The sequence below is a fragment of the Aulostomus chinensis genome, chromosome 5 (assembly GCF_037954235.1).
Source record: "Aulostomus chinensis isolate RoL2024-O1b breed Wild chromosome 5, RoL_Achi_v1.0, whole genome shotgun sequence".
In the NCBI taxonomy this organism is placed as follows: domain Eukaryota; kingdom Metazoa; phylum Chordata; class Actinopteri; order Syngnathiformes; family Aulostomidae; genus Aulostomus; species Aulostomus chinensis.
Genome location: NC_141324.1, coordinates 28,469,086 through 28,483,225, shown reverse-complemented (window position 1 = coordinate 28,483,225; position 14,140 = coordinate 28,469,086). Strand labels below are relative to the sequence as shown.

Genomic DNA, 14,140 nt, shown 5'->3' with positions numbered 1-14,140 from the left:
TTTTGCGAACACATACAGCACACAAACCTCCCCATGAATCGACGAGCGGGGATCAGATCAGAGCAAACCAACGAGAGATGGTAAAACACAAGTACACAAATAAAAAAGTACACTCCCTGCTGAGTAATCGGGTACATTTATGGAACAGAGAAAAGTATTTCTACTACTTTTATCAAGTTTTATTTCTCAAATGCTGTGGAGGACTCTTGCTAGAGCCTCTGGGGGAGGAGAAATCGGTATTCCTCCAAATCCCAGACAGAAATCCGAGCATCTTTATTGATAGGCTGGTAAATAACACCGGCTCTGCTTTTCACTGAGGGTCGAAACTCCCTGAGGTGCTTGAAACTTTTTTTTTTCTTCTTTTTTTAAAAATCATTAGAAATCTCTTTCTTGGCTGCCAGTGATGTGAGGTTATCTGCAGTACAGCGTGGTGAGAGTTGAGTTTCAGGACAGCAGAAGAATTCAGTAACAAGAATTCTCTCTGTTGTCTGGGGACGGAGGGACGCCTCCACAGGAGGAGAGAAAACAAGTTTGTCCTTGACAGTCAACATCAAACGGGAGAACACCATAGGAATGAAAGATAAAGGAGGACGGAGAGAAAGAGATCAAGATCTAGAATCAGCACTGCACACACACTCAATCTCTCTCTCTCTCACACACACACACACACACACACACACACACACACACACACACACACACACACACACACCATCTCACCACGTTGTTGGCTCTCTGGCGGAGGACTCCTGAGTGCTGGCAGAAAACATTTCACAGTCTGGTGAGCGCTCATATCACCTCATCATCAGCAGCAAGCTCACACGCACACAGACACAGACACAGACACACACACACACACACACACACACACACACACACACACACACACACACACACAACTTATTTCAATAAATGTGATGCTCTTGGGATAAAAATCGCAGCCGATTCACATGAATCCCCAGAGTTAATGATTTTGTGAGCGTCACTGCCACTAACCTGGAGAGAGAGTTGGGATGAACTTTGACCTTTGAGCTTCAACATCAAATAATGAAGCAACCTCAGGGTGACTATCAGACATGTTTTTACGGACAAATCAACAAAAAGGAATTGTCTTTCACTTCCTGTGGCAGCCATATTGGACGACCGGTCGCATTGTGTTGTGATACCTCGGTTTGGGGCAACTGAGCATGTCAGAGCATGACATCACCTGATCATTAGATTCAAACCAGATGCAGATCTTTGTTGAAACGCGTTGCAGACGTTACAATTGTTTTAAGTGTGAGTGAGATTTCAGTGTGATTGTGGCTTTACAGAGTCCGTCGTGCAGGTCCAACACGTCTCTGGAAGAAAGTGAGGGATCTCTGTCAGATCGATGTCTTTACTTCATTTCCTCACACTGAATGACACTAATCAATCTTATCACGTGCGTTTCTGGTGGCCTGAGAAAGTTCTGTGCTGAATTTGAGGTTGTTGGATTGGGGGGGGGGGGGGGGGGGCGGTCTCAGATGTTTGGGCTTCTAAGCCTGAACTCTGAGATCAAAATCAAGCCCTTCCTAACTGGCATACGAATGAACATGAACCCCAAACTCAGAATTGTTTCCTCTTGTGTAAAATGGGATTATTTCATTCAAAACACTCTGAAAACTTTCAGCTTTTGGGGGAGTCAAACAAAACAAACTCTGTGAGTCCCACAGAAGCAGAGCAGCTTTCTCAGAAGTCGCTCTTTCACACCCTTAATATGCTTAGCGCTCTGCCAGGCTGCCATTAGTGGAATAATAGTCACACAGCAGGTGCTAAACACTGTTTGGTGCTCCACTTAATCAGCTTTGGAAACGTCTCCGTATGTAGGAACAAAACGGGATGCGACTCGGAGGGAACCCTGACGCTACCGGAGCAGGTTTAGCATTGATCAGTGTGGTACAGCAGCAGCAGGATGATAAACAGCTAGTGAACAGAGTTCCAGCCCTCAACTGAACCAACCCAATTGTCCTCAACTAGTTCATCCAAAAACTAAAACACGCTAATATCTAATGGCTAGTCAGCGTTTACTACAGCGTATGTTTGGACGTCACTGTCCCACGGGACACGCCCCTTCAGTCAGACTGAACAGCACAACAAGCTACAACATGGCCGCCTCCAGTAGAAGAAAACTACGACTGCGGGAATAAAACAAACCATCATTTCCTTAACAAAATCCAGTTGGACTCCACAGTGATCCTTATCACAGACCAGAGAGCCCGGAGACATTGGCACACGATCAGGACTCAGCTCCCTTGACATTCATGCTAATCAGCTAAGCATTAAAACCACTGACAGGTTTGTGCTGAGTATCATAAAGCAGCCCTGTGACAAATTAAGAGGATGATAATGTTCAGTTTTGATTGTAGGGGTCATTTTCAAGGCTGTAGCTTGTGAACTGTACTGGGTTTTTATGAGAGCTGTATGAAACACACAAATTCCAGCCTCTAAAAAGGTAAGTTAAGATTATTAACACGTCTCTCGAACAGTTTCACTCAAATCTGAAAGTTATCATCCCCGTGTTCGAGGTTTTAATGCTTCTGCTGATCGGTAGGAACCTGAGTTGGGCCTGAACGTGCTATTGTGCTAAACTCAGACTGTCCATTTGCTCAGAGTAAAAGTTCTCAAACTTTAGCAAACATACTTTGCAATATTTCATTTCACAATGTCTAAATAACACAGAGGTTTTGTAAAAACTAGAATGACCGTCTCAGGGACGCGTCCTACCGTAAGTGAGCACGTAGAGCGGCTTCCCGTTAGTGTCCATGGTGGTGAGGCAGGGGGCCTTGGGGGAGATGGTTCCCCACCTCTGCAGGGCCGCCTCCAGAGACGGGGGCCAGTTGGTCACCACACCCAGTTGCTCACCCCGCATGGAGACCATCTGGGCCCCCTCAGCTTTGGGCTGGTTGGGGTCCGGCTGCTGGACTGTGGGGGGAGAAAAATGACGTGAGGTGTGCTGAGCTCTGCTTACGTGTCCTGGCCGAACCAAATGATTAATAAATAAATCAATAATAAAATGATGGCACGCAGAAAACAAAAGCAAACACTGAAAAATGGCTTGAAAATACTTTTGAAGTAAGAAGTGTTTTTACCCTCCAGGAGCTCCTCGAAGTCGTCGACAAAGAACTCTCTCAGCGGAGGTCGTTTGGGTCTCTTCAGAGTGTTGACGAGCTGCTGGATTTTGGCTGAAACTCTGCTGCTGACGGGAACGCCTGCAGAAGGGGAGCGCGCATGCACGAACACACATTACAACATTACATCTTAATTGTGCTTTCACAGGTGCTCCGGAGAAGTGGTCTTCGCTTTCTCACTCTGGCGAGTGATCCAGCTGCTTCATCTCTGACACACAAAAACACTCTTGAGTTTTAGAAACGCATCAAAGGAGGTGATCAAGCCAGACGCTGCTGACTGAGACGCCCGATGGGAGGGAGAAGTGAGCAGAAGCATCAGTGATGAGGTGCAGACTGCTCCTGAATGAACTCTGATGATTGTAAACCCCTACCTGATGTAGGAGTCAACACGTCTTCATTTACTCTGAATGTGTGTGAATGTTGGTGTGTGCACGTAGTTTCTTCTTGTTTGTATGTTTTCTGAGCGTGTGGCCTCTCTGTTCTTATGGGGTCAAAAAGACGGTGGCTTTCTTTAGTCCTACTTGTCTTAACAAGTCGTTTATTTATCATTGTTGCAGTAAATATTTATCCATCTCCACTCCGCTGACGTCTCTGACTCACCGTCTCCCGTCTCCATCAGCTCAGCGTTGCCGTACTTGGGTATCTGTCTCTGGGCGGCAGGGCCGCCACCTGGGGCTCTCTCCACCTGGATTCCGTCTGAGGCAGAGCTGTTAGCGGTGTAGCCGGTGACATCTGGAGGGGCAGAGTGGTTCTCTGGGATGGGGAGAAACGAGATGGACATCCGCGATTGTAATTATCAGGATAATAGAAACTTTGCAAACATATTCAAATAAAGGATATAAATATTAAGATAAAGGTCATCTTAACATGAGACGTTGCTGTCAGTCAGCTGGGCTTCATTTCGAGCTGAAGAGTCAGAGCAGTTTAAAACAGCTGAGGTGTAATGACACAAACCAGCCGAAGACGTGAGGAAACGAGTCGAGGCTGCAGCTGACAGGAAGTGCACGTGATAAGCATGGCTGTCGGATGGCAGTCGGACCAGAGTTAGAGGGACACAGAGCAATACTTCACAAAAATTGTATTTTAACTTTCAACTACTTCAAAGCAGTTGTCTGGAGTCTCGGAAGAAGTTTTTTCCCTCCTGCATTACATCTTTTTTTTTTTTTAATCCATTACCCAACTGTCTCCATTAGCTTCAAGCTAAAGATACGTGGCTGGCTCTTTCTGGATTCTGGAGTCACTCAGAAGTGACGCATGAAGGAAAAAAACTTATTTTGTGAGTACTTGATTGACAAAACACTTTTCTATGTGTCAATTTAAGGCGACCAAATGGGAGATGGCTTGGTTGGTCCACTCTGAGAAGGACAACAAAGACAAAAACAAGTCACTTCCTGCTGCCACTAGGAGGTGCTGGAACTAATCTGCCCTAAAACGCACTGTGTTTCTCCTACCAAGACTACGCCCCTCTACCAAGTTTGGTGAGAACCAAACAAACACCACCTCCTCAGTGAACATAACTATAAAATAGGGCATTTTGATTTTTGAAAGCCAGGAAACTGACCAGGGATGTAGCAACTGGATGACACGAGAAAATTAGAGATCAAGAACTTCCTCACTGATCATTCCCACAAACAACCACCTACTGTGACAGTTTCCTGTCTGATGAAATAAGAACTCATTTTCTCTCAACTCCTACACTCCTTTCAGGGTGTTTCTTATCCTGCTTCGTGCCACATTTAGATTGTGGGTGAACCCATCTGATGTTTCAAAGCCTCACATTCTTCACATTTACCTCACTGAAGAGGCTTGGTGGCTGCTCAACAACATCAAACAGTGTTTTCTGTTCCGCCTGGGGATTCTTTACTTGGAGTGGTGGGAGCATGAAATGATGCAGGGAGAGAGATGTGTGCTGAATCTAAATAGAGACGTGTAGGTAGAACATGCTGTGTCGTTTAGCCTCCTTTGCATTCAACCAGGCTTCTCAGTTCAGTTAAACGCCGTTGTGTGTGATGCTCATGCTTGTGAGGGCGGTGGTACGTCCTGTCTGCAAGAGCACGTCCTTCTCGCTCCTAGATGCCAGCCTGCAGTGAGCGACTGCTGCTTGTTAACATTTTTACGGCTGTATGTTACGTGTGAGCTCGTGTTCTCAGGTTACAGGGTTCTTTAGGTCCTGATGAGGATACGCTCAGGCTTACGGGATCATCCATTACTTGAGCCGTTTGGGAAAATTCTTTGCAAACCTCATTGATCGCTGGGCGGTCGGGGACAGAGCGGCAGTGTAATTCAGGAGCGCATATGAATTAGAGCTGCCCTGGAACAGAAGATGGCAGGTCTTAACATGCATGGGGGGGGGGTGTCTACTGGGCAGAAGACCTCTTGGCCATATGGACAAAATCAAATATCACAGTATTTTTGTACTAAATACCATGACATCATGGCACTGATGTAAGCATGACAATGAGTTCTTTCACAATAAGTATTTGCCCAAAAAGTGGCAAAAACACAATTTGCCAAAAAAAACAAAAACCCTAACTGGAGGGAACAACTTATAGTGTGTGTGTGTGTGTGTGTGTGTGTGTAGGAGTCATATCCAGAGGACGGTCTCACACATGTTTTCCTGCCCGTCTCTCTCTCTCCCATTTCTCACTTCGCTTCTCAATTTTTCATCGTCACTGCATGACTTTGAGGACCTGATGTAGCAGACGAAAGCAGCTGCAAATATTAACACTTTATTAACTTAACGTTCTGATATTCATCCAGGCAACCTGCAGAACACTAGCAAGCAACACCACACGGGCACAACACGCCTATCAGCCTTAATTTCTCATTAAAAGAGTATTATTTCTAGTCTACTAGATTGTGATCACACTAATTGACTATTCATATTTCGTTTGTGCTCCTTCATGTGAGGTTATCTCATGTATTTTACTCTGTATGACAGGATGGTCTGTGCCATCAGCTGTGCGATTCGTAGACATTCTCCAGGAAACGTCGGTTCTCCTCCATTTATTCATGTCAACAAAGCTCGCCAGGACTCTCCTGACTATAATTTGAAAGACTCCTGAGGAAGACAGTGAGAGAGAAGGGAAGAGAGAGATGGGGATGATTCCCTGCATAGCACAGAGGCAAAGCAAGCGAGACTAAACAGAATTCTTTATCCAGACACGGACTGCATATCAATACTGCAGCACACAGCACAGGCATGCTAATTACTGTAGCACGCCGCGCAATCTGTCTCTGCAACATCTGGCCTGTCTGTTAAAGCGCAACTCAACGAGACCTGCGCTCTCTGAAGTCGCGAGTTCATCTGAATGCGTGTGCCAATGCGGCCTTCGTTTGGACAACATGTCCGAGGCATCTGGAGGAGCCACACACGACACGTTTCACCGCACGTTGTACAACGCACGATGTGTATGTGATGAATAGAGCTCATTCGATTTTATTTGATGTCCATGTACGTGTGAATGCCACTTCATCTGAATGTAGTCACGATGATGGAGAGGAATATCAGCTCTGGTGGAGGAGGAGGAGGAGGAGGAGGGCCTCCTTCATCGCTGGAATACCAATCAGGGCGAGGGAGCCAATTCAGGGACGGGACATTCAGGTCTCCCTCTGAGGCTCCAGGTGAGTGTAAAATGGGTCTGGTGATACTGTAGCTGAAAGGTCACATGTTCAAGGCTCTCCTTACAAGCAGCGCCATCTACTGTCATAAATCTTGCGCTTCTGTGGACAAGAGTCAGATACTACAGTGACATTTGATATGTTTTGACAAGCCAGCCCGAGCCTCACTCTCGTGTTGTCTGATTCTTTATTGGCTGTTGCCAGTCTCCCACGGCAACAAAAATGCCTCACCGCCAGCTGCGGAGAGATGCCACGCCTCCTATCAGATACGACCGACTCCCACTACAGTACGACAGTGCCACACTGAAGCCCCTTGACTTCCGCCTTCTTGACACATGCAGAAACTTCCGAAACATCAACTGAACTCATAAAAACGTTGTTTGAATGCTCTTCTGTCCATCCCACATACATCAACCGCAGCCGGAGCTCTGGAGGCTGCAGCACTCACCAGCTCTACGGGCCCGAAAATGTAAAAAAAATATACATATAAATTACAGAAGGCAGTAAAAAGAGGCGTGTCCTTTATTCTAGTCTAGTACCAATGTTGGGGGCTGATTTGGAGACCCTAGATCACATGACATAGAAGTTCTTTAAAAAAAAGAAAAAAAAGACAACAGCAGGTTCTGGTCCAAACCTTGTTGGTGGATGAATAATACATGAATGGATGGTGAGTCTCAATCATGACGCCCCTGCAGCCAAAACCTCTCTCACATCAGCTGATGAAGCACATCCAGGAAGCATCTGTTGCTCCGCCGTCACTCCTCAGAGACCTCCACACTCTCCTCACTGGCAGGGGGGCTCAGCTACAGTGCCATCCCAACAGGCCTCCTCCAGACGGAGGCCTTAATTACACTGAATATGGGAGCACTTCCAGCAGGGCGTTAATGGATTCGGGTATATTTTCTTCTGGCAGTGATGAACAGTAGATTAAAGGTCTGTTCTTAAACTTTTCTTCGAGTGAAGGCTCATTGTTCTCACAGGTGTGGGTCACGTTCTCGAGCAATCGGAGAGAAATAAATGGGGGGGGGGGCTACTTCATGAATGAGCTCCCTCCTCACATGCTCAGAGAAGATCCATGCCAAGTATCAAGCTGGCTGGAGGAGCCTCCAGCTGGTAGCGGCACTTGTACTTCATGAGTCTGAGTATTTGTCATGTACAACACAAACAGCCAATTCAAGACCAATCAAAATTAATCTGCAGTGTAGCAAGAAGAGCGAGCGATGAAGACTTCGGCTGACTTCCGGTCACCGCTGGCGCGAGTTGAGGGAGTTTAGCTTGAACTTGAATTGGGGAGATTTCTTTGCTTGAACTGAAGATGAAGAGGAATGTAAAGGCAGCACAACTGTCAGATGGTCAAAGTGGCGAAAAAATAGACAAGTACATCGACATATTTGACCTGTTGGGGGAGAATCATCCATCACAGGAAAACACCACAACAACAGGAAAGGAATACACACATACAAAAGTGACGAAATCACAAAAGGCAAATGTGGTTTGATGTCACCTGGATGTAATCACGTTCATGAGCTCACAGGCTGCTCGTGACCTGTCATAATCCCTGAGCCTTTAGCCAAGTCTTCCACTCGAAGATAAGAGCGTTACATCCAGAGATGCCCTCATGTCTGCTGTTCCATGGTCGTAGCGTTGCCTCCAGGACGTGCAAAAAGTTTTCTCATCAAACCTCTGGAACTACAAGTTCAGTCAGCAAAGACTTCAAGGTCAGTGGCGCCTGTAATTCATTGTCCACACTAAACTAACCTCGTCAGTGATTACAGCAGTTTGTTTCGTGTGAGAAAGAGTCACACGATGCAACAGCCGTGTCGTTGTTGTTGTGTTCAAATTACGGGGTTTCGAGGACATGTGGCACAAATGTGTTCCTGTGGATGTCGCATCATGTGGCACTGGAATGGGGGTTCTCTGTAAATAATTTAGGGGATATATAATACAACGAGGTAATCGGCTTAAAATCTGCCAATAGCGCGCCCTCCCAATGTTAAGTCCATCCAAGCAGATTCAGCAGTATTTCAAACTTCTGTTATGACCTTTTTTTAACCGGACAAAGGAGGGATAACAGTCTGACAGCATTTGTGATTTCAGGAAAGCAGATCTGAAGAAAACAGCATGAAATCAGAGACACAAAAGTAAAAGGAGGAAGCAGGCAGACAGCCTCCATCCCACTACCATCTGCTTTCAGGCCCAGTTGAAAAGCCATGTTGAAAGCAGATTGCCTCTGGCTCAGCAAACAACTTAAAAACATGCTGCATAATTAGCCAAATCAATAAACAACGCCAAACAGAGTAACCTTGAAAGAGCGAATACTGCTCATACAAGCTGCTCCCATGCCCTCCTGAAGCATTGTTGATTTGCCTCATCAACAATTCGCACAAAAACTTTATTTTCATGCAACCACAACAGCAGGCAATGCTAGTCCTAGCGAAGGTAGCATTGAAATCAGACTGTCATAGGGTCCATAACTTGAACGTATGAGAGGAGGACACGGGAGAAGGATCGACGCCAACTTAGGAGGGAAAGATACAGCATCCCTGCATGGTGAGAAGGGATGGCAGGAGGACGGCGCTGCGTCTCAGCTCTCCGCCAGCCATGCTCCCACATCAACTTACCGGAGCGCTGCGGCCCGGAGTTTCCATTCTCTACCAAACCGCCTGGCAATGCCCGCCTCCTCCTCCTCTTCCTCAAGGAGAGGTGGGCTAAAAGGCCTGCATGTGAGGAAGAAGAAGGGAGGGGAATCTTGAAAAGGTGCCATGTGGCGAGTCAGTCAGGACCCAAACTTTAGACCACTGGAGTCTGTTTTCAACCCAGTCGACATCATTCTCTTCAAAGTCCCACTCTGAAGGCGCATTATTCCTGTGTGACTGTGCGCTGTGAAGATGTACTCTGATAAGGCAGGAAACTACTTGACAGCAGTGAAAAAGAATAATCTCATCTATTCTTTGCTGAAGTGTGTATTTTTGAAAGTATTCAGATCTTAACCGCAGATAGAGGAAATGTTTGAAAGCCAAGAATGGACGAGCTTGTAGAGTTATTACTTTTTTAGAGTGATACTTCACCCACAATGTGTATTTTCTCTCCAGGTCCTCGTCCAGTATCATCCAGGTCTTCTTAATCCAGCCGTACGCTCGGTAATGCACGAACGCTCGGGCGCTAAAACTGACCAGAACACCTGCGTGACGATGATCTGGAGATCTGTAGACTTCTTTTTGGACAGTCTGGCTGTTGTTGAAGTGTCACTTTAAAGACCTCACATCAGTAGATCAATAACTAATCATTGCTCAATGAGTTGACTATTGCGATTTCTAACATCTCCTTTTTCTATCCTGCTATTTATTTTCTGTTCTTAATCTATTTGTGCTGCTGTGTGACGGACTGTGCCCAACTACATTTCATTGTACAGAAATGTTCAATGACAATAAAGAAACCTTGACCTTAACATATACATTTAACTGATAAAGAGGAAAAAGATGCTTAGAACTTTTTTACTGTGTTGATCACATATTTCCACTTTCATCAAGAAAGCTACGTATTCCTTTCAAAAGGTTTCCAATAATCCCGCAGCAACAGCATGAACAAGCATCTAGTTGTATTGTCTGTGACAAACGACACACCAAGTTACAAAAAATGCCGGTAAGAAGTTGACGACAACGACCAGATTGTCAACAAAGACCCTGTTCTGGAGATGTGCGGCCTGGAGGGAGGGTAGGAGTGAGGACAAATGGGGGAGACACGGGCGAACAAACAGTTTCTGCACAAGCAGGCAGAGAAGTTCTGATAAGAGCTAAATATAAAACCAGGCTGTATGGAAACAGCCTCCCTTAAGAATCTACACACACTGAGAACGCCGGGAAATGAGAAACAGGGCTGAAATCCACACGGCGCGCAGCACTGAGGCTCTCTAATGGGATAAACAGTCAAGAAGAAAAGACTCCATGAAACTGTCACAGTTTGCGATGAACAAATGAAGCTAAACAAAAATAAACAGTTCTCTCAAAAAGCATAATTCATCACTCATTAGATGTGTTGAATTCACAAAATGTCCCCCCCCCCCTCCCCACGCCCTGCAGGACTTCCTGGTGAATCCAGAATACAGACACACACTTCAGGCCTGCTGCATCCAACTGGAGGCTGAAGACCAACAACAGGCAAAGTGTACAAGATGAACTCAACTCAAATGCATCATCCATGAAATTCAAATCAATGCAGCTGCTCGTGACCTGTAAAAGAGGCTCAATAACTGTAAACAGCCAACCTATCAGGTATCTGGACAGGAATGTCTTTCTGTCTTTGCCACTTCAGGCCTGCCGGGAACGTGACAAAGGAAAGCAGCAAACAAACAAGCTAACGAACCAACAGCAGGTGTAAGAACTTTGCTGTCATATCTGAGCAGCTGGCGGATAGCGTGGGGGGGGGGGGGGGTGTCTATGTGTGTGTCCAGGCCTTGGCATCAGAGCTGGAGACCGAGAGAACCAGCAGAGCATTTCATCAAGTCTGGACCAGCAGACAGCAGGAGAGGACAAACAGATTTCTAAGGCAGCGGCAGGCCGTTTTGTCGCTCTCACCCAGGGTGAGTTAGTGAAGCAGTTGTGAAGGAACCTGCTGCCTGCTAGCGCGCTGGTGTCATGAACAATTCACAACCACTCAAAGTGTGCTATCGTCCAGTTAGCATACAGGTTTTCCCCTTTCAGTTCAGTGAAAGCTGGATGGGAATTCAAGAAACTTTGATGTAGATCCAAAACAACTGTGTTTTGAATGAGCCTGACGACTGAATTCACACGTTCATTTTGATGTTTTTCAAATGTTTAAAGTTTAATATACACGTTTTTAAAATGTATTGTTCATGCGTTCTTAATGTAATTGTTCATAAAGAAACTTACAATTAAAAATCTGTTGAAAAGCACGATGCGGGTTTATATGGAGGCTATTTGTATGTGGTCCCTGCTCTCACCTGTCTTGTGGTGGTGGTGATGGTGGTGGTGGTGGTGGTGATGGCGGAGGTGGTGCTGGTGGGCAGAGATGTGTACATGTTGGGCCAGGACGTCAGCCAGTCGGCCACCGGCGGCCCCACTTCCCCCGCTGCGTGTGGAGGAAGATGATGAGGAGGCCGTGGAGGAGGTGGTGTTGGTAGTGGAGGAGGTGCCGTGGATGGCCCGGCTGATCCAGTGCTCCATGCTGATGCTCCCCTCGCGGCTGGATGAGGTTCCCCCACCGCCGCCCCCATCTTCTTCTTCTCCGTCTCCTCCTTCCTCCTCGTCACCATCGCCCTGACCCTCGCCCTCTGAGCCTGACGACGTGTCTGAGGAGGGAGAGAAGAGTTACAACGCTGCAAAACCAGTGTCAAGTTTATTTTCCCTAAAGTGAAAAAAAAATTTGAGTTTGAATGCTTAGAGGATAAAAAGAGGTTCATCATACGTGAAAGTACAGGAACAATAGAGTGAGTGGCAGGCAGGGGTTATGTTGGTCTGACAGCTGCCTGGAGACGAGGAGGCTCCAGCCCTGAGCTGCTGAACACTGCTGAAGGGTGGGAACAGTTTTAGGCTGTGGTGTGTGTGTGTGTGTGTGTGTGTGTGTGTGTGTGTGTGTGTGTGTGTGTGTGTGTGTGTGTGTGTGTGTGTGTGTTTGAGAGAGAGTACCCGTTTTGCATGTGATTTCCATAATGCCCCCCCGGCATTACTGTATAAGCCTGACAGTGGGAAAATGGAGAACAACACAAGCTGACCCAGTTCTCACACATAGGTGTTGTACAGTGTGTGTGTGTGTGTGTGTGTGTGTGTGTGTGTGTGTGTGTGTCTTTAAAAGGCTTGTAGCAGACACAATGTAGATGAGCAGGACAATCCAACATGTACCAAACCCAGATATTTGCCACCATGATTTAGGGGAGCATCAGATCTCGGTGAAGGACACACATGGAGGCTGAAATGCACCGATACCGTCTGGAGACGTTGCTGTCGGCCGCACCGACCACGTTAGCTGGTTCCTGTAGGAACTGCACGCACAACAGACAGCAGGTAAGCCTGATGTCTGTTGTGGGGCGCCTGTGTTTTTCAGGAGGAGCAAAGCTCCTAACTGGACACAATAAGGGCGACCCACATCAGGTTCTGGCAATTATTTCAATTCCAGATGAAGATGTCTGAGCTGGGACTGTGCGTCAGTGTCATTGTGGCTCTATTTTTGCAAATACTCGCACACTCACAACCTATTTTCATCTTTAGTCTGTTTCCCCTCAAGTCAGCAGTCAACAGGGAAGAAAGATGTTTTTAGGATAATGGGGCTGCCAACAAATATTCAGTCATGCTGCCTCCACTCAGTTGTTACACAGCCACAAAACAGCTCAGCACAGAGGCAAACAATCCTCCTCTTCATTTGCTCCCTTTTTTGCTGCAGTCTGAGATGGTGGACCCCCCTTAGACAAAGTCTGGAATAAGGCGGACAGACAGTTCCTGGGGAGGTTCAGGGAGTAGAGGTGGTAGAAAATCAGTGATTGAAAGACTTGAAGAACAGACGAGTGTTTCTGGATGATCTAATCCTATCAAACCAAATCATGAATACTCATGTGTTCTTTCTACCACCTCCACTTCCTGAACCTCCCCAGGAACTGTCTGGACCCCTCCTGGAGAAGCCGCCGCTGAGAATGTCAGGTCACATGACTCCTGATGGAACAGTAAACACATTTCCATTGTTCACTTGTATTGACTTGATTTCTTCATCGTCAGCTGACATTAGTGGTTTTAAACGCCGCAGGACTCCCATGGGGCTTTGCTGACTTGCTTGGCCTGCAGTTCTGTGTCTGGTTACCAGCGGGAGACGTCCAGGGACAGAGACATGACCAGACTGAGACGCCGCCGGGCAACTCATGACTCCCAGAAAATAAACACACACAGACAAAGGACGAGGCAGCGAGCGTGCAAACGCCTGACGCAGAGCAGCTTTTTACGAAGCTGAAATATATGAAAACATGTCGAGAAAACTCAGCTGTAGAAGCCAAGAAGCTTCTTCCTCTCCTCCTCCTCCTCCCCTCATCTCTCCTGATACGACATATTGCTGCACAGCACGCGACCCCGCTGTCCTCAAGTGACCCTCACTGGCAAACTGACAGCCAAGTGAGTGTGTGTGCGTGCGCGCGCACACGTATGTGTGTCACACCCCTCCCCCTGGACATGTGCGCTCTGAATCTGCTGGATGGATTGAGTGCGTTTGGCGATGTCACGTGTGTGACTCTCACAGTGCTGTTGGTTCTGCTTTGTGTAAACACATTCTAAGGATGCGCGATAATATCAGCACATCATCATTTTGGAAGATAATCGTCATTTTTTAAATAAATCAGCGTTTCATTCTGTCACAGTGAGTGCGTGTGTTTG

The 14,140-nt window shown here is 46.7% G+C and overlaps 1 protein-coding gene across 7 annotated transcripts in view; it reads right to left on the bottom strand.

The window, feature by feature from the left end:
- LOC147262055 (disco-interacting protein 2 homolog C-like) overlaps window positions 1-14,140 on the bottom strand; it is a 135,081-nt gene that overhangs the window by 31,046 nt on the left and 89,895 nt on the right. For 4 of the 7 annotated variants that reach the window (XM_086204448.1, XM_086204450.1, XM_086204449.1 and 1 more), the window contains exons 5-9: window positions 11,731-12,078; window positions 9,392-9,487; window positions 3,750-3,902; window positions 3,111-3,230; window positions 2,746-2,943 (exon numbers count right to left, since the gene is read on the bottom strand). In XM_086204448.1, coding sequence (XP_086060574.1) covers window positions 2,746-2,943; window positions 3,111-3,230; window positions 3,750-3,902; window positions 9,392-9,487; window positions 11,731-12,078 — 915 coding nt within the window. The remainder of the gene's footprint in view (window positions 1-2,745; window positions 2,944-3,110; window positions 3,231-3,749; window positions 3,903-9,391; window positions 9,488-11,730; window positions 12,079-14,140) is intronic. The other 3 variants (XM_086204452.1, XM_086204453.1, XM_086204455.1) reach the window with 1 other exon arrangement.